The following is a 27,309-nucleotide window of genomic DNA, read 5'->3' on the forward strand; positions in this document are numbered from 1 at the left end:
AGATGTGTGGGTGATTCGAGCTTTAGTTGGTATTGTACTGATAGACTTTGTGTCCTTTGGCTACATCCTTATGTCTCTTGGCTGTTTCCACTCTGCTATAGAGTGTTCGCTGCCTATTGCTTCTTGGTTTCAGATCTGTCTAACTTCTTCCAGAGTGGAATAGTTAATGTTAATTTGCAGATTTTCAGCTAGGTGGTGGTTTCAGATCTTGATTATCACCACTCTGTTGAAACCAACTTCAACTTTCCTATTACCATCGGTTTTGTATTGTTGCTGCTCATGTGTGGTACTGTCAACCTCTAGACTGGAAGATTACTCAACAGATGATTCATTCTCTGTACTGTTCAAAGGCTGAACATCTTGGTGTCACATCTCTGCTATTCCTAGTGTTGTCGAGATACGAGGACGTCTCTGCAATGTGGATGCAGCTTGGGATTCCAAGGGTAGGAACTGCGACATTGGAGTCATCTTCTCGGGTGGAATACATCACCCTACCAAACCTCTGCGAGTCTCGCAATCATGTATCATCAGCACTCATTGCTGAAGCCATTGCTGTCCGTCTTGCGGTAGCTACTGCCGTCTACTCAAACGTCCGATCCCTTACAGTTCTCTCTGATTCTCTATCACTCATCAAGCTATTGAAGAATGGTGGATCTCAGCCGGAACTTTTCAGTATCATGTTTGATATCTATCACTACTGGTCTTACTTTGATGTTATATCTTGTACTTTCATTTCTCAAAACTTTAATGGAGAGGCTGATCCAGTGGCAAAATCAGCTTTCTCTTTGGTTGTAACCATACCCCTAGTTGGGGTGTAAACTCTTCTAAAGTAATGCATGCGGTTTGATCAAAAAAAAAAACAGAAACAAACTTAATAGTTTGTCTCGTTTGTTTCATAAGTGTCTTCAAGGTTCTGCTATGAAGCTGGTACTCCACTGTACCAAACAAACCACCTTGGTGAAGAGTCGTGACTTAGAACTTCGCCACTTAGAGTCCACAACCTGATGGAGCTGTTTTGATAAACAAAAAATTCTGATTAATAACAAAAGGCTAAAAAAAACAGATGTGAAGGATCCGTGACAACTATAAGAATACAAAGGACGAATAGAAAAAAAAGTGCAGCTTCATCAATTTTACCTTCCTTGAAGAAAATACATAATCATATAGCCAAGAGACTCCAGATCATCCCTCCTGATTTGCTCTAAGTACGAGATGTTATATTAGGATATTAGTGTAATAATGTGAAATCTAAAATCGTGTAAACAGAGAGGCATGAGCTAAATACCTCTGCACATGGTCGTCGACGCTCTACTGTGTAGAGGAGAAGAAGAGGATGCTCTGTGGTCATTGATCGAAGAACAAGAAGAAGTGAAGAGACAGAAAGAAATGAAGAAACGAAAAGAAAAGAGAAGAGAAGAAGAAGGCGAGTCTTTGATCGCATGCAAAAAAAGATGAGTTGTGTACAAGAGCTTGTGATTGTCGATCAAAAGGTAAGAAACACAGAGAGCAAGAATGGCCATAGTCATCACCCGATCACCGTTTAGCTCTGTTCTCGGTGAGAAAAGTGTAGCGGGCCTTAATGTTTGCCCGCATCCCGCTTCGGTCCGTCCCGCTTCGGCCCAGTACCATCGCGGTCCTGTCCCGCGAGACCCGCAACTAAACAGGCCACAATATCTTTGCCCAATCCCATCCGCAGTGGGCCTTTTCGGGTCAGGCCCGCGGGCAAGCCCTTGAACTGCCATCTCTACCAAAAACATTAGAATCGAATAAAAGTCAAAGTAGTATTGGAAAAAGAAATTAAGAAACAAGCATTAGCAAAAAAGTAAAATGATTTTTGGTTGTTCCAAAGTTTTGGATAACTACTACACTCTGGTCTTAGCTTGACTTGTAATAAAGCAATTTACTTATAAAAAGGTTAGGTGGTTGGATAAAGATAATATTGTAAGTGCATAAAGATACGAGTATAGAGTAAAAATGGAACATCTAGACCATCTCCAATGGAACACTATTATTTCCTCTATATTTTACACTAAAATAAAGTAAAAAACAACATTTCTCTATATTTCACTATATTATAGAGTATCTCTATTATAGAGTAAACTATTGGAACAAATTCAACTCTATAATAGAATTACTCTATTTTAGTGTAAAATATAGGGGGAAAAATAGTGTTCCATGCCTTTGGTATAAATGGATGGAGCAATTGCCTTAAAGATATTAATGAAGTTCAAAAAAGAAAAGATATTAATGAAGTAAGAGCATCTTTATCGCTGTTGTTTCACACGGTCTCTTGATATAAAAGTGAATTAAAATAAATCAAAAATATGTAATAAGTGAAAACACGTCTCTTAAATTGGAACAATAAGAGACGTATGTTAAAGGACATGTGTTGTTTCCTTCTTCCTCTTTTGATTCTCCTCCTTTCGATCATGGCTACTGATAAATCCTCCTCCTTCCACCTCTTTGCTCCTCCTCCGGTGCCGGACTACTCTCGACTCAAACTCTGTCTTCTCTCTGCGAACCTCTGTTACCAAAAACAAGGGCAAATTCTATTGTCTTTTCTCCGGGGGCAACCAGAAAGAGGTATAGTTTACTTGCTTACTTTCTAGCTTCCCTTTGATTGTCTTTGTGTAAATCAAAATGAGTTTCAAAGGAATCTCTGAAAGAGTTAAGGTTGGAAGTAATCAAACTTGTGGGTGTTCTTGTAGTTTTGAATAGGATTGAAAGTTTGATGCTTCAAGGAGTAAGGGATTTGAATAGGATTGAAAGTCCTCTCCTTTATCGTGTCTCCATTTGTTTTTTCGATCTCCTTGGGCTGTGTAATGTTGTAAACGTTAATGGGTTTTTGATTTGGAAAAGGAAAGTTTCAAACTATATGGACAAAATGATGAGACTTTTGTTAAATGAAATGCATGTATTCATGAAAGATTGATTGAATTGGTCCTGGGAATCAGTATGTTACAGCTGTTAAGATGATTCTTCAAGTACGTATATCCTTCCTCTATTACTTTTTGGTTCTAAATTGTTTATGAGTCCCACTAGATCGAAGTTTACCTCTAATTTTGCTTCTGGTTCTCTTACTTCAGAACAGCGAGGCAATAGTTTCGATTGATATGCCTGCTGGCCCTTCAGAAGTTCTAGTCATCGCTGATGAACATGCTAGTCCAGTTTACATTGCAGCGGACTTACTTTCTCAGGTACTCACCGGCAATAAGAAAAAGAAAGCTACAAAACATGTTCAGTTTTCACACATCAGGATGAGTTTTTGTCTATTCTTCTTATCATACCTGCTAACTTGTACATTTCTTTCTTTTTGGTTGTGTCTCTGCAGGCTGAGCACCATCCCATACCAACTTTGTTTCTTAAATCTTCCAGGCAATAACTTTCTCAAACCTGTACGCACCCAAACACTTGATCATCAACGTCAAAGACGCTGAGAAATGGGAGGGACTGATCGAGAACGCAGGTTCTGTTTTCATAGGGCCGTGGACGCCAGAGAGTGTTGGGGATTACGCTAGCGGCACAAACCACGTTCTCCCAACGTATGGATATGCGAGAATGTACAGTGGCGTCTCTCTAGACTCTTTCTTGAAGTTCATGACTGTGCAGTCCTTGACAGAGGAAGGTCTGAGAAACCTTGGTCCCTATGTGGCGACTATGGCTGAAATAGAAGGTCTAGATGCACACAAGAGAGCCGTTACTCTCAGACTCAAGGATATTGAAGCCAGACAAAGTGAATGAATGCTAGTTTCAGATTCAAAGGAGACAAAATTTGGTTTCTTTAGATTGTTTGATGATATAAATGAAGAGATGTATCACTCTTGTCATAATTTGGATTGGTTTATTTACAAATGACAGAGACTTCAAGTTTATACAGTAAGCTTCAAGAATGATGGAATCGTTTTGTTGATCAGTTTCTTCTTGCTCAAGCTGGCAAAGGTCCTTCGAGAACTGCAGAGTGAAAGGAACAGACCAAACAAAACATGTATAAGTTTTAGTTCTTGCAAAATCAAACAAAACCAAACTTTTATTGAGAATGTTTTATAAATTTGTTTAGTTGTGTACATGAGTGAGTAACAACAACGATGATCTCTAAAAACAAACTTGTGTTGAGAATGTTTTATAAATTGTTTTTAAGAACCATAATTAAGAGACTTGCAATAAACCACCTAAATGTTCAAATCTCTTTTTAAGTCTCTTAAATCACTTTTTACACTTTAAAAACTATTAAAAATTAGTTAAGAAACCCTTTAAGGGGTTTAGGGATAATGATGCTCTAAGGTCAGAGAGAGAAGAAACTGTGGGAGAGACGAGACCAAAGCATTGCATCAGAAGACATTCATTTATACATACAAACCACATGAGACACTCTTTGAATATCTATCTGACTGAAAGAGAGAGAGAGAGAGAAAGAGCAAGAAGGTGTGAAGCAGAAACCATTCTGAGTCGTCTCTTCATTGAATCCATAATGTCTCTCTCTCTCTCTCTCTCTCTCTCTCTCTCTCCCTATTGTAGACTTTGTAGTTTCTGTTTCCATCGATTTTGGTCTTATATAAGTCTATATATCTTCTTCAACAATCTAATCTTTAGAATCTTTATAAATGGATGAATGATAGATAGTTGATAATGACTGTTTTTTTCCTCTTGTAGCCAGTAAGCTATATTTTTTAGCCTGAGTCACATGGATAAGAAAGATTCATTTACTACGGCTCACTCAACTCCACCATACCTGAACACTTCCATCTCATGGGGACTTCCAACTGAATCGAATGTTCAGAGCTACGCTGTGATTGAATCACTGAGTTTGAAGGTGCATGCAAGATCAAAACATGTTCTTAACCCAACTAAAATCGGTTTCCAGGACAAGGACCCTTCTTCAACTCAGTCCACTGATCAATCCTCTACTGAAGTTGCAACTACCGGAGATGATGATGATGATGATAACCATTCGAGACAAATCTCATTTTCAGCACAACCAGGTCCATTTTTTAAAGAATTTCCGGAGTCTATTCGGTTCTTGTTACTGTCCAGAACATGTACTGAAAAGACAAGATGGCATGGTTTTGTTATGCAATGGCCTGATCTTTGGTAAATCCTTTTGATCTGGTCTCTCTTTTCTTCTTTAGATAGCTTTGAAAAAACTCAAAGGAAGGGATTTCCAAATAATATAAAATCAGGCTCCTCCTACACGACAGGAACCTCAGATATTCACTTTGCTCCTGGGAAGGTATTTGTAAATCTACTATCAGTAATGATAAGACAGAACTTGTGATGGTTGACTAACATCTTGGGTCATATTCTTGTTTCAGGCTAACTTCTCCTGTTTTGGTGGTTACCTTCCACATGCAACAGTAAGTACATCCTTCTTCATTACATGTGGTGAAGAATGTTTTTGCTAAAAGTGTATATGCTTAAGGTGAACTTGTAATGGAACATTATGCTCTGAAGCAGTTCCATGTGATTTTTCAATACACTTTCTGCAGGTATGGAATCCCAAAATGGTGGGTCGAGTTCCCCTACCACTGGACTTCATTGACAATGAGCCCGTCTTTGTCAATGCGAAGCAGTTCCATGCAATTATGAGGAGGAAGGAGCAACGTGCAAAGCTAGAGACTCAAAACAAACTAATCAAAGCGCGTAAGGTATACAACAGCCATATCTTCATGAATCTCGACATGTTCACGCTCTTAAACGACCTAGAGGATCTGGTGGAAGATTCTTAAACACCAAAAAGCTTCAAGAATCTAGAGAGCCAAAACATGACACGTCAATCCAACAGAAAGACACCATGGGAAACATGTCTGGATTCGTGGCCCATCAGCTGCACGCCAGCAACGACCTTGGTTGTTCAACCACATCAGGATCCGACATAACCTCTGTCTCTGACGGAGTTAGACGCTATGAAATCCAGTTATCAGATTGTCCACCTCAGACAAAACCAACTATGTATATTCATGGTCAGTCAAATGACATGCATGGAGGTGGAAGGAACACTCACCACTTTTCCGTCCATATCTGAGACGGTTGGAATCTGGTGCTGTTTATGTTCCCCACAAAGAGGGAAGTCATCCTTGGCTGTTGGTTCGCTTCTTCTTGGCTCTTATTTCACGTTTTGATGTCTAGGCTGAACGATGAAAAAAAGACTTCAAGCTTCATATCTTGTTTTGTCCTTTGTACCATGAATCATATGTAATTAACTCTGTGATATAGTCTCTTCTCTTTGATTTCCCAAAATTCATATTCATCCGTTTTGAAGATGATCTAGTCAGGCATAACGTTCCACTTAAAGGATAACCGAAGCAATATTGGCAATGGGAGAAGAAGAGTCGATTAAAAGTTCTTTATTTACAAGGAAAAGAGTTTAATACCTTCCTTACATGGCCAAGAACAAGAAAAAAAAAACAGAAAGGCAAAGCCACATTTTAGTCAGCTACTTACGGATTCTCCGTAAGGCCTGCCTGTCATGGGACGAAAGCGGCTTCAAGAACTCATAAGTAGTGACCATAAAACAACGATGCACAATCTTTAGAACATACACAAAATAGTGAAAGATAGAAAGCAACATAGCGTCTATGAACATGGTGTAAGTTGGAACTGGGATTCCACATATTGATCATCCAAGAGGGAAGAAGTAACATGCATAGCCATCTTCTTCAAGAGAAGGCATTTCCGATATAGCTAGAAACTTTTGCAACGCAGTTATCCTGCGATGCTTCAAGTCTACATAGCTCGGATTCCCATTCACTGACGGTTTTCCCGCGTAGGAAGGAGCCGAATACTTTTAGGGTCAGTGGAATACGACCTGTAATCAGGACAGCACGAATGGAGAGCCGGAAGTACTCCCTAGGGACGTGTTCCTGTTTGAAGGCATATTGTGAAAAGAGCTGAAGAGCTTCATCATATCTTAGAGTCTCAACTTTGTAGAGGTGTTTGACTCCACACTTGAGTAGCACACGATTGGACTGGGTGACATATATCAGTCTACTCCCTGGACCAAACCGACGAGCAATGTTTCTGATATTTTCGAGTTGGCCAGTGGCATAGAGATGGATATCTACAATAAGCAAAACCTTCCGATGTCCAAGATTGGCATTCACAAGTTCATCGAATCTCTCTAACTCCAATTTGACAACTTCACCCGGTCTAACAGCTACTTTTTCCGATAGACCAGCTCTTGCGATTTTCTGTAGCAAACAGGTTGAACCAATTCCCAGAGAAGAGTGTGCGGTTTCATACTCAAAGTAGTAGTGATCTTGAAACTGTGGTGAGATCTTTTGGTAAACACATCTCGCAAGTGTTGTTTTGCCAACTCTTTCCCCACCACAAATGCCCATTTCTCCAAGTCCGTCTTCTTCGGAATCCATATTAAGCAGCAGTGCGTCCACTGCTTTCATTTGCCTATCCATCCCAACAAGGCTATCGAAATCAATAGATGGAACCAATTGAGACAACTCGTTGCCCGTAACATACTTCTCTTTTTGCACGTACGCAGGGCTCCTTGCAGGCGTACTAGAGTTGACGACACTAATAAGCTTTTCTGCATACATAATTCTCCCAGCTATCTTCCTGAAAGCAGCTCTAACAAGCATGATCCCTTTGGTGAGAAATCCAGTTTTTTCAGGTTTCGTCCAGTGACAATAATACATAGCCTCTGCCATTTTCGCGGGTGGTGGTTTCAAACGTTTCGAAACCTGGAGCATAACTCTAAAAATAATGAAAGCGTCTGTGTCTCCATCCTCACTTGAGTCTCCATCCTCCCTATGATGCAGTTGGAGAGGTCAAGAATTAGTTTGTAATATAAACCCAGCAGATGTATAGTTAATCTTAATTTATTACCAATGAGAGTATACTTGTTGATAGGTCTTAATCATACTGGCCAGTGCGTTACTCCATCTCTCCACCGTCTCCCAGTTGTTGTTTTTATCTCCATCAAGATTGTGTGCTTGCCCTAGAACATCTGAAGGATCCACCTCGTGTAGGACTGGAATCATCACCAGCGACTGTTTCTCCTCACACTCGACTATCTTCGCCAGTTCGTCGAGGCACGAGACTGAAGCAGTGTAGTTCTTCGATATGACCACGATCGCTATTTTGGAGTTTTCAATTGCCTCGAGCACTTGAGTGGAAGCTGGTTGATTCCATGGCATCTCTTCTTCTTGTCTGAAAGTCTTGAACTGCTTTTTAAACAGTGCAAGGAGAAGATGGCTAACGAAAGTTCTTCGGGTGTCGATTCCTCTGAAACTGAGGAATACATCGAACTTCATCGCTTAAGATCTGAAGGTCTGTAAGAGATTGAGAAGAAAAAAAACTAGGTCCCTTCTTTGAATAATATTTACTTTCTTTCTGTGTATTTGCTTCTTTAAATTTAAAACGACAGTGAAGAAGACAAAAAAAAAACATTTTAAAATTTCTCTCCGGTGGAGTTGGTGGAGTTGGTGGGGTTTTTTTTTTTTTGAACTTAGCTTGGTGGTGGGGGTTGTTAGAAGAAACAAGGTGGATTTGAGCCCGTTATTTTTGGGTTCATCATCTAGGTTCACCAACCAATAGGATTTTATTATTTCAAAATCGATATCTTTTAAACTCTAGGTTCACCCTAAATCCTAATCCTTAAACCTTAATCCATAAACCCTAAACCCTTGGGTAAATTCTAAACTCTTGGATAAACCCTAAACCCTTGGATAAATTCTAAACTCTAATAAAAACATTAAACCCTAAAACTCTAAATCTTAAATCCTAAACGTTAAATCCTGAGTGTTTTAGTGTTTAATGATTTTGATTTAGAGTTTAAGATTTATCATAGAGTTTAGGGTTTACCCAAGAGTTTAGGGTTTAGAATTTAGGGTTTAGGAATTAGGATTTAAGGTTTAATGTTTTCCTGACGACGTTAAAAATATTTTTTTTTGAAATTACTACTATTTTAAAAAGATAATATAATTTGACAATATTTTGTTTCTTTTTTTAAAAGATATCGAATATGAAATAACACAATTCTATTGGTCGGTGAAACTAGAAGTTCACTCCCCCCAATAACAAGTCCTTAAGAGCACCATTGATGGCAGTGGTTAAAGGAGTGCTAAGGGATAGGCCCTACCACAAGAAAGGAAGAAGCGGTGTCAAAAATGCCAAATTAAGCACCGAGGTTTCCACTGTTTCACGGGTTTACTGACACGTGACGGCATGTAATTGGTTCATTTTTAATTTTTCTTTTTTTTAATTTAAAAAAAAAAATTAAAAATAATAATAAGCACTCTATTTGGGTTCACGGGTTAAAGATGCTCTAAAGCTGCCTCTACTTTCAACCTCATTATTTGAGTCTTCAACTCTTAATCCATATGGATCCAGTTCAGAACCGAATGGCTTCGGATCGAAGCTTCAAGTACGGTGTCTTCATCAGCTTCCGAGGACCAGACACCCGCAAAATATTCGTTGGCCATTTGTACGGATCACTTTCCATCAGGGGAATTTCAACCTTCAAAGACGATCGGAGGCTTGAACCAGGAGATTCCATTACCGACGAACTCTGCCAAGCCATCCGGACATCAAGGTTTGCTGTCGTGGTTATCTCCAAGAACTACGCTACTTCAAGCTGGTGCCTAGATGAGCTTCAGTTGATCATGGAACTTGTCGAGAACAAGGAGATTGAAGTTGTTCCGATTTTCTATGAAGTAAAACCTTCCGACGTCCGACATCATCAGCTCCTAGAAAGTTTCTCTTTACGAATGACTGAGAAGGTTCCTGGTTGGACAAAAGCTCTTAAGGATATAGCCAACCGAAAGGGCATGGAATCCTCAAAATTGTATGATTTTTATTATTATTATTGTGCGATTATGGCAACACCTAGTTATTATTATCTCAAAACACATATCGAGCGCCCGTGAGTTTTATTGAGTTCTCTTAATTTCCGTTTCAGCTCGGACGATGCCACGATGATTGAAGAAATAGTTCAACACATTTCAAGCCGGTTGTTACCTATGTTGCCAATATGTTTCCGTGATGTTGTCGGGATGAGAGCTCACATGAAAGTTCTCAGCCCTCTCTTGGACATGGACTCCAAGGATGATGCTCGTATCATAGGAATCGTTGGAACAGGAGGCATTGGTAAAACCACTATAGCAGAGTATCTCTACCAAACCCATAAACTTGGATTTTCACCTCATCATTATTTCATGGAGAACGTTGCGGAACGCTGTAGAAAACATGGTCTCTTACATCTACAAAATGAACTTTTTTCTAGTATCTTCCGTGAAAAGAATGTGATGCTGGAAAGCGTTGAACACGGAAGACAACAACTTGAGTTCAGGCTAAGAAACGCAAAAGTTTTTCTTGTCTTTGATGACGTTGATGATGTTAGACAGCTTGATGCCTTGGCAAAAGAGGTTCAGTGGTTTGCACCAGGGAGCCGAATCATCATAACCACGCGGGATAAGAGCTTGCTTAACTCCTGTGAAGTGTACGACGTTGAGTACTTGGATGATGATAAAGCACTCCTACTCTTCCAGCAGATTGCTTTTAAAGGAGGACAACCACCTTCTAGTGTCTACTCAGATTTTTCAAGTCGTGCTTCGAAGCTTGCTCAAGGTCATCCTTTGGCCGTCAAGGCTTTGGGAAGTTCTCTCCGAGGGAAGTCCGAAATGGAGTGGGATAAGGCTTTACGTTCCTTTGAAAAGGCTCCTTACGATAATATTCCAAGAATATTAAATATTAGCTACGAGAGCTTGGACGAACTTAGTAAGACTGCTTTTCTTCATGTCGCATGCCTTTTCAATGGAGAACTTGTCTCGCGTGTCAAGTCTCTTCTCCACCGTGGTGAAGATGGGATAAGGGTTTTAGCGGAAAAGTCTCTCATCGATTTGTCTACTAATGGCCGTATAGCCATGCACCATTTGTTGGAGAAAATAGGAAGACGGAACGAATCAGGCAACGACCTTGCCCTACAACCAATCTTGCGGCACTGGTACGACATATGTCGACTTGCAGACAGAGCAGTAAGCCCTCTTTTGCTTTTTTTTTTTTTTTTTTTTTAATGTTTACTATGCCATGATTCCTCTTTTTGATAAAGTGTGACATGTATATATATCAGGGAACAACGAGAACTGAAGGCATCGTGCTAGATATTTCTGAAAGGCCTAATCATATAGACTGGAAAGTTTTCATGCAGATGGAGAATCTCAAATATCTGAAAATCCACAACGGCAGGCGTTACAAAAGTTTAGATTCAAGGACACAGAGCAATCCAGACGAAATTTTACTACCTTATAAACTTAGATTACTACAGTGGGATGCATATCCTTACACAACCTTGCCTTCCAGTATCAACACAGATTGTCTTGTAGAAGTAATTCTGTGTAACAGCAAGCTCACAACTCTTTGGAGTGGAAGTCCCACGGTATGTTTCCAAACAAAACTAAGCTTGTACATGTGATTTTTAAATGTTTTCCAACATATTCCTTATGTTTTGTTTCATCAAATGTCAGAGACTTTCGCATCTGAAAAGGTTGAATCTTACTGGATCTATGTATCTAAAAGAACTTCCAGATCTTAAGGAAGCAGTGTATCTCGAAGAGTTGATGCTGGAAGGTTGCATTTCCCTGACAAGGATTCCAGAGTCCATTTGTAGCCTACCTAGACTACAAAAACTTGATCTATCCAACTGTGATGGGCTAAAGAATCTAATTATCATAGTAAAGGAATCTGAAGCTACTTTCTTTGAAGGCAGAAGAAGCTTGCACGTTAGATCGGTCCACACGGATTTTCTTGATGCAGAACCGTTAGCAGAAGAGTCTCGAGACATTTCTCTCACAAATCTATCAATCAAGGGGAACTTGAAAATTGAGTTGAAGGTTCTCGGAGGATATGCGCAACATTTTTCGTTTATTTCTGAGCAGCATATCCCTCATCAAGTAATGTTGTTGGAGCAGCAAACAGCTAGGCTCATGTCACATCCTTACAATTTTAAGTTGCTTCACATCGTGCAAGTTAACTGCAGTGAGCAAAGGGATCCTTTCAAGTGTTATAGCTTTTCATATTTTCCCTGGTTGATGGAGCTAAATCTAATCAACTTAAACATCGAAGAAATACCAGATGACATTCATCACATGCAAGTTCTAGAGAAGTTGAACCTAAGTGGAAACTTCTTCAGGGGTTTACCTTCATCAATGACTCATCTTACGAAGTTAAAACATGTGAGGCTTTGTAACTGCCGTAGACTTGAAGCTTTGCCACAACTATACCAGCTGGAGACGCTCACACTCTCTGATTGTACCAACCTCCACACATTGGTGAGCATTTCTCATGCAGAACAAGACCATGGAAGATACAATTTGCTTGAGCTTCGTCTTGACAACTGCAAACATGTAGAGACATTGTCGGATCAGCTTCGGTTTTTTACAAAGCTGACGTATTTAGATATCAGTCGACACGATTTTGAAACAGTGCCTACAAGCATCAAAGACCTCTCCTCGCTGATAACTCTCTGCCTCAACTATTGCAAGAAACTAAAATCACTTTCAGAGCTTCCATTGAGCATTAAGCACCTATATTCACATGGCTGCATGTCCTTAGAAACTTTCTCCCTTTCAATCGATCATTCTGTTGATGACCTTGATCTCAGCACTTGCTTCCAACCGAATCAGTTTTTAAGTCAATTCACTCGTTTTCCATCTGGAAGACGTAGTGAAGAGGTAAAACAACGCTCTACTGTAGTCCTTATTCTCTCAATCTCTATAGGCAAAGCTAACTTCCTTTTATTTCGTTTAATAGGTACAGCTATGTGCTTGCATCCAGAAACCTAAGATATTGAATACGCTTGATCGAGGGACGAAGAGTGTCAGAACAATCTACACAGACCGTTTTAGCTCCGAAACCTTGAAACTAATGGCTTTTGCTCTATGTTTGGGTGTGCTTCTTCTATGTAAGACGATGGGCAATAGCTAGGTAATGATGGTCATCTCCGGTTGCATTTGAATGGAATCGTTCAGTTCACCAACAGTACTTCGACTCTTGTGTGTGTCTCATTCCCTTTCGGCTACAGTCACTTCCACTAGCTGAATGAAGAAGCTCAATGGTTCTTTCATTTTATCAGCTAACATTACGTTTTTCCCCCCTCCATGTTTGTAAGTGAAATTTGTGTAGAGTTAAAAAACACACAACGCCAAGTGGGTGGTCCCTTGACCAAAATTGCTACTATCATAAACTGTTTAATAAAACTTTAAAAAGTATTGACCCGTTAAATGTATGGCCACATATTATCATTTATTACTGAGGAAACTAAACAAAGATGAAAGGGAATATGATACAGGTGATTCTTCACACTCATGTATAGGTTTCTATCTTTGTGATGCTTCCACAATTATTTTACCATGCTTTGCATTTACTTTAAGCACTGTAGCTTCCCACTCCTCTTTCCCTATACCAGTTAAGAACCCAACTTAATTCACGGTGTATGATACACCTGATTCACTTCAGTTTCCTCAATAACTTGTCCTGAGAACTAAAATAAGTCTGCTTCCTGGAACAAATCAGCTGGCAGACTCTCTAAACTACCCTTTGATAATGTGTTTTAGAAGTTTCACATTTTGATGTCTTAGATTTTGGTCATATGCTCACAATCGACGGCAGCAGTAAGATACAAAAACAAGGTAATGAGATCCAACCTTTAAATTGCAATGTATTGATAAGAAATAAAATTTCATTGGTCATGAATTCACATATAACTGTTGCACACTTGCAATGGTAGTTTTATAAAAGAAAAAGGTTTTCCTGCCTATTGTACCCCTACTAATAGCAGACTATAACCAGAAAGCCACTGGCAAAGAAAGCCTATATACAGGCTCTGTTTCTATAGCACAACACTGATCTCCTAATCTGAAAAAGTCCTAGAGATCATGGATTCGGTAGAGACGAGTAGTGACTACTTCAGTCTGACCTTTCCAACAAGAACATGAAGCTGGTGTTTTGGCGAATCAATGGAGGAGGATCGATCTCCGCAACCTCTACGTTTGGCATCGATTTCGAGATGTCTTCAAGCGAGAATGGGATGCTGCAAAAACAATAACCAAGACAAAAATTATCAGAAGATCAAATCTCTTAAAGTGAATTCTTACTGTTTTCTTCCTCCTAGTAAATAAATGTTTTACCTCGAATCGTCGTCTAGTAAAAATGACTTGTTGGTATCCTCTGAAACCGTCTGCCTCATGCTTCCCATCACCTGCATAGCCATGTTTTTGTGTCGTATCAAATTTTATCTCTGCTGTTTCAACTTCAGATTATTGTCTCAATAATCTTGGATTTTCTTATAACAAATATTCACTTGCCTCTGAAGATACGCTATGTGTTCCGTATTTGTCGTCAGAATACATAGTACTGATCCTGTAAAGTTGCTGCACGGTAAGCACCTGCAGAGAAACAAGAAATTTGCTTAGAGATGAACAGATGAAAAAAAAGATTACTTAAAATAATATTATTTGACTAACCGGACAAAGTTCAGTAGTTATCTCGTGTAAGCTTTTCTTAGGCTTCTGATGTATAACCAAGAAGCCAACAGCTTGTCTGATGTGCTTTAGTTCATCCCAAGCCGAACCAGCAAACTAGAACAACCCGAGAGAGCAACTTTTAATAAGCAAAACTGTCTGGAAAAAATGTAGAGAGGATTTGAGACATCTATTACCTCCTCAGTTGCATCATGGCACCACTTTTCAAGCTCTGCAAGTCCTGTTTTTACATACTCTCCGTTGCTAAACGAGCAGCATTCACGTCGCAAAACAAGGCTACACATAAAAAGGAAAAAAACATAAATGTACATGTTCAATATACAGCGACTTGACAGTTGCAACTATAACACATTTACCTGTTAAACAACTGAACATTGATAAATGAAAATATCTGCCCGAACACTTTAGAAATTAGCAACGAAGGCACCTGCAGTTTTAGAAAGCTTCAAAATTAGTAAGAAGCAAACACATTACAGCTTTGGCTGAAAAATTTATTTTCCTCACATAGTTGGCCCTCATAGTCCTCAAGTGGCCGTTTAGACATGTGACAATGCTTTGCCAATGAGCACTTAGCGCTTTTTGAGCCTCAAAATTATTATGTGAGCGTCCTTTTATTAAACCAGAACGTGGTTGCCTTGGTGCCTGTTTCCATCAAACAGCAAAACAAAACCAGACTCAGGAGAATAGATTATATAAGCTGTGAGACCAGAGCTAATAATCCCTACCTGAATGCAAACAGCAAGCAGAGGCGCAATCTCTCTCTTCATACGGTCTCGGATCACTCCATAAATCTTTTCTAGGTAAGCGGTGAGCTGCTGCTTGAAAAGCAAAGCAGGATATTTAGCTTCCACTTGACGTAGTTCGTCTAGCCCTCCACCAATCGCCCTTCCATTCATAAATGGGAATCCAACACTTTGTGGAGAGCCTATGAAACTCTATTATGCACATAGTTCCATGAGAGAAAAAGTGAGATTAATTGAATTAAAGCAATTTAAGACAGACACGTAAACACTTCTAACCACCTGAGATACTCGTCCAAACAAAGATGTAGACATCGCCCGATGTCTCGAGGGAGGTATGTTACCCGCTTTCAGAGTGCGTTCAAGTAACATTAAAAGTGTGGCGGAATTGGATAACCAATAGCATAGTACATCGTCGTTTTCCTGCATCTGTAAAAACGTAAAACATAGCATGAGACCATGACCACCCATAAAATTGGCATTGGTACAAAAGAACATTGAAACTACCTCGATGGCGGATGCTATTGTCTCAATTATACGATTAAATATATTGGTCCTTTCTACTTCAAAAGATCTCCAGTGTATCAGACACTTATATATCAGGCATGCAGCAACAGGCTTGCCTTCAGAAAATCCTATATCTTCCGAGATAGACTTTAGTAGTAGCTCCTGGTTTTCCTGCAAGATGGAGGAAAAAAACAGCATATAAAGAGACTGCAAAATGCATAGCGACACAAAACAGCACACACAAATAAAATATGTGACCAGACTTCAAAGTGATAGCTACCAGCTGTTTCTGATTAAGCGATTTCTGGGGCCTATCCTCAGTTTCAGGTTCCTGGAGAAAATGATCAAGTATCAAACATCCATCACTGTAAATGGTATTAATTTATTAACATACCTGAATTTGTTTTGTTTCTCCATTGGAGAAAGTAAATCTCTCGGGAGTTCTCTGCATCTTCAAGGAAAAACGAAAGATGTCATATGCACTGTTAAGAAGTTGTATGCAAAGACATAGCCGGTGTCCGGTAGTACCTGAATTATGGTAGTTTTTGGTCTTAGGGCCAAAGCTCTACTAGCTGGTGAGAGAGCAAGAGACTGTTGCCGGAGTACCTTATTCTCTGACTCCAAATTAGAGACTTTTTCTTGGAATCTAATTTAGTGGAAGAAAATCTTTGTCAGACTTCCTATTTTAGAGAAAAATATGCACTAAATGCAATACCTGATACTATTGAAACCTCTAAATGCATCAAACGAGAAAAGAGAAGCTTATTTACCCTAGAATTCGTGAATATATATTGTCATCCAGAAAACAATATAGGGGAGCATATTTGTATAAAGAATATAAGGAAGTTTCACATGGAGAAGCAAATACAAACCTCTGAACAGAATCTTGAAGCTGGTTTATTTTTTTTCCAGCTTCGTCAAGTCTCTTACTTAATTCCTCATTTTGGACTAATGCACTGCGATAAGCCTGCGTTGCTTCATCTGCCTTATGTGTTTCTGATGACAACATTCCCTGCATGGTTAGGACCATGTCCAGATTTTAGCTCAGCGGCATGAACAATCAAATTTGGAGGCTAACACCATAAAGCATTTACTTTCTTCAATCCTAAAACATTATTTTGTATGTCTCCAGTACATTTTGCTATAAAGATGTCAGTTATTTACCTTTAGCTTCTCAATTTCGTTACTCAAAGAATTTATCTTCTCTGTATCTTCAACAACAACAGGTTCCTTTTTTACTGAACCTGCTTCTTCAATTGCTATTCGAGCGGCCTCCTGTTCCTTTAATACCATTACAGTAGCTTCTTTCAACTGTGACCGCATGGTGTGCAAAGCCTCTTGCAGCTTTGCAACTTCTTGCACCTTTGCCTCCTCCAAATCAGTCTGCATTAACAGTAAGAAGATAAAATAATATAATCCATACTTAGCAACTAACTTTGCAGACCACAATATGCAAATTTGTTTACCCTAAATATATTTCCAAAAGAAAATTTGACATTAAAGTTACCCTTAATCGCTTCTCCAATTGCAAACGCCAGGTAAGCTCTTCCACCCGCTTCTCCAATTTATCTTTAGCATCTTTAAGAGCACCAGTTTCTCTTGCAGCCTAAATCAATATAAAAATGAGAGTGAACAGGTGAATAAGTAAATTCATGCACACTGTGTTAGAAAGCAAAGAAAAAGTTATAGAGGATTGAATCCAACCAATTTTAGCATTCTAAGCTCTCTCCTAGCAAGTCTGCATCTCCAGGCACATTGAGTGACTATTGCCGCCTTCTTAAGTCTTATGTAATATGCGTATGCTCGCTGACCACGCCAGTGGGCCTGAAAATGAAAGATATAAGAATATTTTATGCATCAAAAAGAACAGTCACCAAAGTTTGCTTACGTCAGAAAAGGAAAACATGATATACCTGAATCACTATGGCAGCTTTTGTTTGCCTTCTTAACCTGAATTCATTACGTGCAATCATGCCCTTAAAGCCAGTCTGCAACACGACTGCAGCTGATCTGTTGGTTACAAAAGATTTCCTGGCGATGTACCGGCGGAAATTCTTCTGGAATCTTAGAGCTGCAGCTTCTATAATCAGTTTTTTGTGTACTGTCCGGGCAATCTCGCCTGCAATTCAAAAAATACTCAAACCATAAAACTACCAGCCACCACCACCAATAGAAATGAGCAAGCAGCTGGTCAAGAAGAAAGGATGGAAATAAAAGGAGGCAGTGAGAAAGTTAACGGGTAAGCCCTATAGTTCTGAGTGAACAGCCTAAACCATGGCGAAACAATTACAGCATCTCGAATACTGATGCGTAGAGAAATACCTCTTAGGAAGGATTGCAATACAATTGCAGCATTTCGAATAGAACGGAATTTCTTTCGGGCAATCCATGTGCGGAATTGCCTCTGAATGACTCTGGCAGCATTTCCAAGCACCTCTGCTCTCCGAGCATCTAGTTCAGCCATCTGACCAGCTCGAAGGAAAATCTTTGTCTTTCCAACCTGGGAACAACATGGTAAAGGTACGTATGTGATCAGAACAAAATACTGACAATGTTGATAACGAGAACGATGAAAAGGATACTTATTTTCTTTTATAACAGGTTACGATCCAGAGGATCACGACCACGACATGAAACCGGATAAAAGAAAACTTAGAAAGAAAGAAAGAAAGAAGCAAGCCAGAAAGAAAGAAGCAAGCCAGAAAGAAAGAAAAAAGCATATCACACCTGGTAGTCCCTCAGACCTTTCTTATCAAGAATCATTTGGCAAGCTACTTCATCATCATAACTGTAAAAGTTATGATAGAACTGCTTAGCATATTAATGTTAGTTTCAACAAAAGTGTTTTTCATAGAGATGCAGAAACCTCAGAGAGATACTCACTTTCCGTCCAAAACTTCTGGAGCAAGAAGACCAAAACGTTCGAGAAAATCATAGAAGGCAAGTCTGGTAGGATAGCCAGCGCAACTGATCCTAATGGCCTCAAGAACACCCTGAAAATGCAACTAGTTGTAATTTTATGTGGAAGACATAGCATTTAATGATACTAAATATATTATAGAGATATTGTGTTAAGTATGTTATTTATGATGTGTTGGTGATCACATTAATAAAACGAAAATACTAATACAAAAGGGATACTGTAATCCTTACCCCACAACGTAATTGATGAATGACGTTGAAATTCTCAAAGATGCCAGGTTTAAGAATATTATTCGGCTTTATACATCTTATGTAATGAGGTTCTGTACCATTCAGGGTTTCCATCAGCGAGTGAAGTTGTTGCTGCAATATAGTTAAGTAAGAAGATCAATAAACTTACTTTTAAAACTGGCAATGCATATTTATTTAGCAATTTCAAATGCAATACCTTGAACCGTGACCCAATGGAAGAAAATTTCGATGACCTGGATGAGTCTTCATGAAGCGCATGGAACAAACCAGCCACAAAGGAGCAATTAGATGCAGTAAACAGCGCCTGATGTTCAGCAACTATATAATCCTTGTTCTTGTCGATAAAATGGTTCGATTGATAAGTAACCTTGCAAATGTAGGAAACATATTAAGAACGGAAAGCTTCAACTTCAATTCTATTGAGAGAAAGAAAAAAAGCCATAAAGAAGCAAATACTGTACCTCTCCTGCATAATGCGATATCGTAAAATCAGTCTGAGAGAGCTTCGGTTTGGAAAATCTCTCGTGACCTTTGAACGTCTGGAACAACTTATTGGAGAAGGTTTCATGTGTAGACTTGGGAAACATGCTGTGTCGAACCAACCAATAAAACATGAGTGGATAGCACTATTAGAAAGGCATACAAGTTAATCTGAGGAAGCTAAAGCATACCAGGCTTCATCTAGAAGTGAAATGATTCCTCCTGGTTTCTGATTGAAGACACGCAATTTCAACATTAGAAAAGGAAAAGCATAAACTGAATGTAAGTCTGGTAAAATTAAGGAGAAACATACTTTTTCAATTAAATCAAGAACATCTTGGTTATCAATAAATTCTATGTAGCTCCAATCGATCTCTTCTTTGGTGTACTCCTCCTGCTCCATCTTAAAAACATGCTGCAAAAGTGTGATACGATACCAGAATAAGTACAATCTACTTATCAAGAGGTATAGGGGTTGGCCAATTAGGATAATACAAAACTGACTAACCTGATTAAAATGCTGCTGCAGTTTTTCATTCGTGAAATTGATGCAGAATTGCTCGAAACTGTATCAGAAAGCCGTACATAAAATTAAATAACAACTTCCACGATAAAAGTATCCTTCCAACTTCTTGGCACACATTACTTGAAACTGTATGTAACACCCACTTAATATCACTGAACTTCACATCAAACTCTTATTTTCCTATTAAATTTTGAGATCTTTCAAACAAGATTAATCTTCCCTACACCCTAGGAATGAAATGGAGTAAATGTGAAAGCAAAAAAAAAAACGTTACCTATTGCACTTGAAACTTTCAAACCCATAGATATCCAGAACTCCAATAATTGACTTTGACCTTGGGTCCTGCCCGATGGAAGTATTGATTTTATTCACGATCCTGTAAACGAAAGGACAATGCATTATGAAAAAGATATATGCAAATGCCAGAGTGGAAAATAGAAGAGGGAATTTGCTTGGATAGCTTACCAGTCAAACAAGTGAGAATATATTGTCTTTGCCAGGGTATCCCTACTCGCAATTGCATTATCAGGATCAAGAGTTTTCGTGATAATCTCTTCAGGTGTAACCATCACTCGCCTAATAAGTGCATCTTCTAGGCTCTTGGCGTTACACCTGTCGTAACATGTGCACAATACAGAGAACATTAGCCCAATGAAGCGAAAATGGAAATAAAAAAAGAAGTTCAAATACAGTAAGAAAAGAAGGAGCATACATAAGTAGCTCTGCGGCCAAGTTAAGATGGAATCGTGAATTTTCATCCTTGATCACCGAGGAATCAATTTCTTCCCCTAGTCCAAAATCAATGTTACCAAGATGAAGAATCGCAGCAACCACCCTGAAGATTGCCTCCTGAAAATATTACTTTACATGTCAGACACTAACATGGAAGTAGCCCAAAGAAAATCTGACAACACTCAAGATTTTGAGGACCTGTTCTTCATTACTGATTCCAACTACATCCATAGCTCTTCTGGTTTCAAGGTATTCACTAGCATCATCAACACCATCCAGTTCATAACAGCTTGACTGATTTAGATAGTGGAATGACTGTGGGTTTCCCAACTTGTACTTCTTTATGTCCTGCAAAAAAAAAAAGGAAAAAAATGAGTACACGTAGGATGAACAAGCACATAATGTGTCAATCAACATTTTGAGATACCTCTGGTGGAGCAGCACAAAGAAGGTAAAAGCAATGGTAGTTTCTCTCAGGGTCTGAGATTTGGCAAACACGGGACCTCTCAAGCAGATAAGTCCTGATAGCTGCCCCAGATATCCTTCCATGCTTGTCAAATTGGATTTCAACAAATTTACCAAAGCGACTGCGAGAATAATTAAAAACTATGTTCAATATTTTTTCCAAACCAAGCATTTAACAACAAGCCTAGTAACTAACTAATTGCTGATTAGGAAAGATGGTGAATGCACACCTCGAATTGTTGTTCCGTAAAGTTTTTGCATTGCCAAATGCTTCCAGAACTGGATTGGACTGCAATATTTAAGTGAGGATATAAGCATTAAGTTGTATACATCCATAAATAGAATACTCCCCATTAATCATGAAAAAATTAAAACAAACCTCTAAGACTTGTTGTTCAACTGTTCTTCCTTCAACACCAGACCTCCCTCCCAAAAAGGCAAGGTACCTCATGAGCATCTTTGTCGTCTCCGTTTTACCAGCACCACTTTCTCCACTTACCAAAATCGAATTACTTTTCCCTTCATTAATCATCGCCCTAATATCTTACACCATGACATAATCAGCAAGTGATCTCACGAGAGATAGATACAAGTATGATAAAAAAAGATGGGTGTGAACATGCACAAACCTGTATGCAGCATCCCCGATTGCGAAAACATGAGGACTCAGTTCTCCAAGTCCAATTCCTTTATATTGTTCCATCATATCGGTTGCATAAAGATGAGGCAGCCTTTGGAATGGATTAACTGCAATTAAGATATTCCCTGTATATGTCTACAGAAGTAACACAGAGCTAATCAGTATAAATATCGTAAATGACTTCATTTGCAGCTACAAAAAAAAGTAAGAGATTGCTTACGTAGATGTGGTTAAGTTCATATCTCGTCTCAAGGTTTTGTAAGACTCCGGGCTCATGCAAATATGAAAGCTTTGTCATGTCATCTACACCACCAGGTGAAGCTTCAGTATCCTTGGGGAAATATACACTCGTCACAACCTGAAATCCATAGGACATTGGGATAACATTGAGTTGCTTTACTGACATAGTGACATTCAATACATATTGATAACTTATTTTCTAGATCCTTTCCTCTATTAAGTATGTATCACAGCACTTAAAGCACAATAACCTACACCTACTTTCAAATGCAGAAGGTAAAAAAAAAAACTTAAGACCCTAGGGCTATACAGTATCCCATTCCAAAATCAGATTCACCAGCTCAGTTATTCCAACAACTCTTTAGAGACTTCACACACATGTAAGAGCTCCTTGACACAAGTAAAACAAAAAACAAAAAAGTTGGAAACTTACGGTTTTGCCTTTGTTAGTTCTGACATGAATGTTTTGACCATCGATGCGAGTAACTTGTCCATCTATCCATGCTAAATGCGGATCTTCAACCCACACATGCGAGCCCACAATTATAACCGGAGCAGCCTGCATCCAATGCATTACATTTAACAGCACCAGCATCAATGCCTCTTGGTCCAAGAGCAACAAATAATCAATTTTGCAGCTTTATGCAAAAAAGTTACTTCAAATAAAAAAAAAACGAGAACTTTGAAAGAGTATAAGCCTCTCGAATGGAGCTAAGACATAGTCAAACCAAAATCTTGCACAAGTCAGAAGCTTTTTGTAGATGAAGAATACAAAGAGACACGAGAACACTATGGCAAAAAAAACAGAAAAGTAGAATTTTGAATTAATACCATTTAAATTAAATCTTGATTTTGTGTTCAGCTTCCCGAAGAGTTGATTGATGGTCCTCTGAAGAGAGACTTGGAGGGTTATACTAAAGTCAACGTCCTTTCACCGGAGATCTCTCTCTGTGAAAGGAAGGCTCTTTCTTCTTCTTCTTCGAGGAGTAGGGATTTTGAATCGGTGTGTGCCTTCGCCGGTGGAGAAATTCAAAAAGCGTTTCGTTTTTTTTTTTCTTTTTTTTTTTTTGGATTTGTGTGTTTTGGAGATTTTTGTATTTGTCTGATAAGGATACCCCACTAGTGGGTCCCATAGTTGATTGAAAGTGGACGGCATCGGTTGATTGTACGTTATTTTTTCAAGATTTTAGAGTTTAAAAACTTAGCTGTTAAAATCCCTCCTCATTAAGAATTTTTTTTCGAAAAATATTTTCTGTAGATGACTGTATGAAGATCATGAAACTGAAACAAGTGTTTTAGGTTGGATGTAATTTGGGATGTTAATATGAGTTCAATATAACAGGGTTAGTCCTAACTTTCTATTCAAAATCTTTAGCCATATATAATCCTTATTTTTTGAAATAGAGTTCAAAAAATGTAAGCCCTAAATTTTATAGGACTTAAATTTCAGCTCATTTATTTTGATTAACACAAATATTATACAATATTTAAATACATACTGAAATTTTAAATTTGTTCGATTTTAAAAAATTAAGTTTTTTCGCCAAAACTTCAAAAATCACAAAAATAGATTTTTTTTTTCTTTCTTTTTTTGTCAAAATCTCAAAAACAAGTTGTTTGCCAAAACCAAAAATTAAGTTTCACATCAAAACCAAAAACCGAGTTTTCTGCCAAAACTGGCAAATCGAATTTTTTCAACAAACTTCAAAATGAAGTTTTTCCGGTAAAACCACAAAATCAAATTTTCTCGATAAAACTTAAAATCAAATTTTTGGCCAAATCGTAAAAACATGATTTTACGCCAGAACCACAAAATTAAGTTTTTCCCCTAAAATCGTGAAAAAAATTGAATTTTTTTTTTGCTAAATCGCAAAAATTGAGTTTTTCACCAAAACCCCAAAAATTTAGTTTTCACCAAAATTGCAAAATTTAAAATTTTGGCAAAATCAAAAAATGAATTTTCCCACGAAAATCTTGTTTTATGTCAAAGTCACCAAATATTATTTGTTTGCACTATAAATATTTTAATAAAAGTATTATATTTATCTAAATATGTTGTTTACTTGTGTTATGTAAAATATTATGAATGGACTAAATCTGGGTCAGCCCATTGATATGTAAACTGTTAGAGTTAAAATTGAACTTGGCTAAAATATGACTGCATTTATATCTTTCAAGTTTCAATGCAAGGCTGGGGTCAAAAACCCTTTTTAACACCCCTGGTTGTAAGCGACTAAATATCAGTCTTCTGAGTATGAATATTAGGGTTGTAAATAAATGTAGTACATGGACGCAAAATGTTATTTACTGGTTTAAATGTAGCATATATGGAAACAAAGAATTTTGGTAGGAACGACTTTCCTTAAAAAGGTGGTTTAATTGAGAAATTTGGGTAAAGGAGAAAATAAAAGTAAAAAACGTGAGAGGCAAATTTGCACGACCACTTGCTCCCCTAAACTATATTTTCGAAGTGATTTACCACATGTTCTCTCTACAATCATTTGTACAAAAAAATGATGATATGGCGATTGATTACATGACTTATAGTTAATATGACATGGACAATTACATTTATTACTGATATATATTTTGGTAAACTTTATAGAATATAGCAATAACTGATACATACATTTAATGTTAATTTATATTTTTGGTAAACTTCTTAAAATATGGTAATAACTCATAAATCATCACTAAAATAAATAAACTGAAATATGCATTATAAATTTCGAAATATTATTTAATTTTATTTTTATAATTGTACAACTTTTATTAATAATATTTTTAAAATTTTCTACATCTTTTTTTAAAAAAAAAAAAAATTGTTAATCGTAATTTCATTAGTTTCTTTTAGATATCTACAAATTTTATAAATATTGTTTAGTTATAATTTTTAATAAATATACAATTTTTACAAGATTTTTTAGTAATTTTATACAAATTGATTTAATAAATTAAAATAAACAAATAAAAAAATTATCTAAGATTCGAATTTTAAATATATTACATATATATTATTAAATATAATTTAAATAAACAAAATTATTATTTTTCTTAATTTTATGCTTAAATAATCAACTTTATATTAAATATTAGTCAAAAATAATAAAATATATAATATTAATAAATTTCATTTTAAATATAATTGAACTTTTAAAAAATTTATCACTGCACATGATGCAGGAAAACACCTAGTATATCGTATAAATAAGAGAGGACCCTCTCTTCCTCTAAATCCAAAATATAATCAAATCTTGCTTTAATGGGTCTGGCTTCGATTCTAAAACGTAAGTTTGATGTTGATCCTTTTCCCGATTCGTTTTGGCAGATTTGTGTGTATTGGTTAATCAAGATTCGTTAATTACCGGGTTCGATTACCGGCTGGTGCAGATCTGAGCTGTGAAGATAAAGGCTTGGCGTTGGTTGGGTCCTTCGCATTTATTCTGATTATCAGATGACATGGCCACCATTCTGAGCTCCATTTAAAAAAAAAAAAAAAAAAAAAAACCACGGATATGGCAGCCTGGTTGGTTTAAGCGCAGGCGTTGGTGTTGTTGCGCTCCCGGGTTCGATGCACCGTGGGAGGAGTGTCCAGGACCTTAACAGGTACAGACACAGGCTGGCTCCGGGCCTAGATGGAGTAGGGCCGAAGGCCCGAACCCAACTCCTGGTTAAACAAAAAAAAAAAGATTCGTTAATAGCTTTTTTTTTTTCCATGCATATAATAATTAATATTGCATGCAGGCAGAAGAAAGGGTCAGTTGGAGTCTATATCTTGTAGAGATTCAATAAGCAATTTGCCAGATGATATTCTTGGCATAATCTTGTCTTTCCTATCCACAAAACTTGCTGCTTCCACATCGGTTCTGTCCAAGATGTGGAAGAATCTGCTTCCTCTCGCAGACAGCAGCCTTGATTTTGATGACTCCATTTTCTCTATCCCGACCACCGAGATACCGCTGCAAGGTCGAGTGCATTCGCCGATTTCGTGGACAAGACAGTCGCTCTGTTAAGTACCTGTCCCATCAAGACTCTCTCCGTGAATGGCCGCTACGAAAAGTCTCGTGTTGACGATTGGATTCGCGTCGCGTTACAACGCAGCTTATCGGAACTACACTTGCGGTGTCCTCATCGGATAGACAAAGATAGAGTAGAGTTGTTGTTTCGGTCCAAAACATTTGTTGTAACGGACGTGAGAAGGAACAGATGCGGAAACAGATGAATAAAAGCGATGTAACTACGACACGGATATTTAACGTGGTTCACCCCTAGGGCTACATCCACGGGCAAAGCGAGATCTTATTATTGGAGACGATATTGAGCTTACAAAGTGCAAGTTTAGAGTTATTTCAAATACAAGATATATATAGTAACATCTCGCATCTAAAACCCTAGACTAAACGGACTCATGGGCTTAAGCCCACGTTCAAATGTAACATCCATAATAACTTGATGCAACGCTCTTGATGCAACCGAGTCGGTATGATGTACGTGATGTAACATCCATCGCCTAGATGTAACATCCAGATTCAAGGCATATCAACAATTCTCCACCTTGACTTGAATCCTCTCAATAATAGATGTACCAGATGCACCTTCAAGTGCCAGATGTACCAGATACGTTTCTCTGCGCCAGATGTACAAGATGCGCCATCAGCGCCAGATGTACAAGATGCACTTTCAAGTGCTAGATGCGCTATTAACGCCAAATGTACCAGATGCGTTCTTCAACGCTAAATGTACCATCGCTCTCTTTGCCTCAGATGTCCCTTCGGACCAGATGTGTTGCTATGACGAACTAGACGCCCTTTAACGGTCAGATGCTCAACTAGAGCCAGATGTTCGTCATCAGCCGGATATCCCAACGGACTAGATGTCCCAACGGACCAGATGCCCCAACGGACCAGACGCCCCAACGGGACAGATGTCCCAACATACCAGATGTCCCAACGGACTACACGCCCCAAACGGGCCGGATGTCTCAGCGAACCAGATATCCTTGCGGACCAAATGTCCTTGCAGACCAGATGCCCCAACGGGCCGGATGTCCCAACAGACCAGATGTCCCAACGGACTACACGCCCCAAACGGGCCGGATGTCTCAGCGAACCAGATATCCTTGCGGACCAAATGTCCTTGCAGACCAGATGCCCCAACGGGCCAGATGTCCTTGCAGACCAGATGTCCGTGCGGACCAGATGCCCCAACGGGCCGTTCGCCCTAACGAGCCAGATGTCCTTGCGGACCAGAAGCCCCAACGGGCCAAATGTCCTTGCGGACCAGATGCCCCGACGGGCATGATGCCCCAACGGGCCA

General features: G+C 38.5%; 5 protein-coding genes and 1 long non-coding RNA gene across 8 annotated transcripts; 3 read left to right on the forward strand and 3 right to left on the reverse strand.

The window, feature by feature from the left end:
* Nucleotides 1-925: 925 nt before the first annotated feature.
* Nucleotides 926-1,359, reverse strand: LOC106311460. The gene is made up of 3 exons (XR_001264020.1): nucleotides 1,286-1,359; nucleotides 1,138-1,201; nucleotides 926-1,010 (listed from the first exon to the last, which is right to left on the reverse strand). It is a non-coding gene; the product is annotated as an uncharacterized LOC106311460 (long non-coding RNA).
* Nucleotides 1,360-2,972: 1,613 nt separating this feature from the next.
* LOC106309309 (histidinol dehydrogenase, chloroplastic-like) lies at nucleotides 2,973-3,741 on the forward strand. The gene is made up of 3 exons (XM_013746348.1): nucleotides 2,973-2,984; nucleotides 3,087-3,197; nucleotides 3,376-3,741. Exons 1-3 carry the CDS (start codon nucleotides 2,973-2,975, stop codon nucleotides 3,739-3,741), a joined length of 489 nt encoding a protein of 162 aa, XP_013601802.1.
* An 869-nt stretch (nucleotides 3,742-4,610) lies between these two features.
* On the forward strand, nucleotides 4,611-6,228 carry LOC106309310 (nuclear transcription factor Y subunit A-8-like). Its single transcript, XM_013746349.1, is given in 5 exon segments — nucleotides 4,611-4,979; nucleotides 5,115-5,227; nucleotides 5,310-5,351; nucleotides 5,484-5,642; nucleotides 5,645-6,228. Coding segments are annotated over 5 exon segments (987 nt in total). The 5' UTR covers nucleotides 4,611-4,681; the 3' UTR covers nucleotides 6,020-6,228.
* A 100-nt stretch (nucleotides 6,229-6,328) lies between these two features.
* LOC106308020 (probable disease resistance protein RPP1) lies at nucleotides 6,329-8,348 on the reverse strand. Its single transcript, XM_013745132.1, has 3 exons — nucleotides 7,837-8,348; nucleotides 6,687-7,758; nucleotides 6,329-6,523 (listed from the first exon to the last, which is right to left on the reverse strand). Exons 1-3 carry the CDS (start codon nucleotides 8,262-8,264, stop codon nucleotides 6,431-6,433), a joined length of 1,593 nt encoding a protein of 530 aa, XP_013600586.1. The 5' UTR covers nucleotides 8,265-8,348; the 3' UTR covers nucleotides 6,329-6,430.
* Nucleotides 8,349-9,282: 934 nt separating this feature from the next.
* On the forward strand, nucleotides 9,283-13,254 carry LOC106312588 (disease resistance protein RML1A-like). Of its 2 annotated transcripts, none has more exons than XM_013750157.1 (5): nucleotides 9,283-9,796; nucleotides 9,911-10,985; nucleotides 11,060-11,386; nucleotides 11,475-12,680; nucleotides 12,760-13,254. In XM_013750157.1, the coding sequence occupies exons 1-5, from the start codon at nucleotides 9,333-9,335 to the stop codon at nucleotides 12,931-12,933; spliced, it is 3,246 nt and encodes a 1,081-aa protein (XP_013605611.1). In that variant the 5' UTR covers nucleotides 9,283-9,332; the 3' UTR covers nucleotides 12,934-13,254. The 2 variants fall into 2 exon arrangements, with proteins under 2 accessions (XP_013605611.1, XP_013605612.1); XM_013750158.1 differs by having other exon boundaries at nucleotides 11,081-11,386.
* Nucleotides 13,255-13,641: 387 nt separating this feature from the next.
* On the reverse strand, nucleotides 13,642-23,046 carry LOC106311845 (myosin-5). Of its 2 annotated transcripts, XM_013749159.1 has the most exons (38): nucleotides 22,825-23,046; nucleotides 22,427-22,552; nucleotides 21,974-22,111; nucleotides 21,743-21,888; nucleotides 21,493-21,649; nucleotides 21,344-21,402; nucleotides 21,076-21,235; nucleotides 20,847-20,996; nucleotides 20,629-20,765; nucleotides 20,382-20,528; nucleotides 20,191-20,292; nucleotides 19,899-19,956; nucleotides 19,704-19,805; nucleotides 19,582-19,619; nucleotides 19,372-19,498; nucleotides 19,107-19,277; nucleotides 18,890-19,021; nucleotides 18,620-18,729; nucleotides 18,464-18,524; nucleotides 18,059-18,236; nucleotides 17,650-17,855; nucleotides 17,441-17,560; nucleotides 17,244-17,342; nucleotides 16,901-17,119; nucleotides 16,609-16,748; nucleotides 16,265-16,382; nucleotides 16,131-16,187; nucleotides 16,017-16,067; nucleotides 15,737-15,907; nucleotides 15,512-15,658; nucleotides 15,215-15,424; nucleotides 14,994-15,131; nucleotides 14,846-14,916; nucleotides 14,666-14,765; nucleotides 14,472-14,585; nucleotides 14,313-14,393; nucleotides 14,136-14,206; nucleotides 13,642-14,038 (listed from the first exon to the last, which is right to left on the reverse strand). In XM_013749159.1, exons 1-38 carry the CDS (start codon nucleotides 22,825-22,827, stop codon nucleotides 13,915-13,917), a joined length of 4,539 nt encoding a protein of 1,512 aa, XP_013604613.1. In that variant the 5' UTR covers nucleotides 22,828-23,046; the 3' UTR covers nucleotides 13,642-13,914. The 2 variants fall into 2 exon arrangements, with proteins under 2 accessions (XP_013604613.1, XP_013604611.1); XM_013749157.1 differs by lacking the exon at nucleotides 22,825-23,046 and having other exon boundaries at nucleotides 22,427-22,558.
* Nucleotides 23,047-27,309: the final 4,263 nt, after the last annotated feature.

Source organism: Brassica oleracea, chromosome C8 (assembly GCF_000695525.1).
Source record: "Brassica oleracea var. oleracea cultivar TO1000 chromosome C8, BOL, whole genome shotgun sequence".
Classification (NCBI taxonomy): Eukaryota; Viridiplantae; Streptophyta; class Magnoliopsida; order Brassicales; family Brassicaceae; genus Brassica; species Brassica oleracea.

Bases quoted from the DNA above. Each gene is read 5' to 3' on its own strand.
- LOC106309309 (XM_013746348.1), top strand. The intron at 3,198-3,375 runs GTACTCACCGGC...TAAATCTTCCAG, and splicing joins CAGCGGACTTACTTTCTCAG to GCAATAACTTTCTCAAACCT.
- LOC106308020 (XM_013745132.1), bottom strand. From the start codon at position 8,264: ATGAAGTTCGATGTATTCCTCAGTTTCAGAGGAATCGACACCCGAAGA. The intron at 7,759-7,836 runs GTAATAAATTAA...ACTGCATCATAG, and splicing joins CAACAAGTATACTCTCATTG to GGAGGATGGAGACTCAAGTG. The intron at 6,524-6,686 runs GTTTCTAGCTAT...TATGTTCTAAAG, and splicing joins AGGATAACTGCGTTGCAAAA to ATTGTGCATCGTTGTTTTAT.
- LOC106312588 (XM_013750157.1), top strand. From the start codon at position 9,333: ATGGATCCAGTTCAGAACCGAATGGCTTCGGATCGAAGCTTCAAGTAC. The intron at 11,387-11,474 runs GTATGTTTCCAA...ATCAAATGTCAG, and splicing joins TTTGGAGTGGAAGTCCCACG to AGACTTTCGCATCTGAAAAG. The intron at 12,681-12,759 runs GTAAAACAACGC...TTCGTTTAATAG, and splicing joins CTGGAAGACGTAGTGAAGAG to GTACAGCTATGTGCTTGCAT.
- LOC106311845 (XM_013749157.1), bottom strand. From the start codon at position 22,558: ATGCAGGCTGCTCCGGTTATAATTGTGGGCTCGCATGTGTGGGTTGAA. The intron at 18,730-18,889 runs GTAAGGATTACA...TTGCATTTTCAG, and splicing joins TTCATCAATTACGTTGTGGG to GGTGTTCTTGAGGCCATTAG. The intron at 14,207-14,312 runs GCAAGTGAATAT...ATGGCTATGCAG, and splicing joins CACATAGCGTATCTTCAGAG to GTGATGGGAAGCATGAGGCA.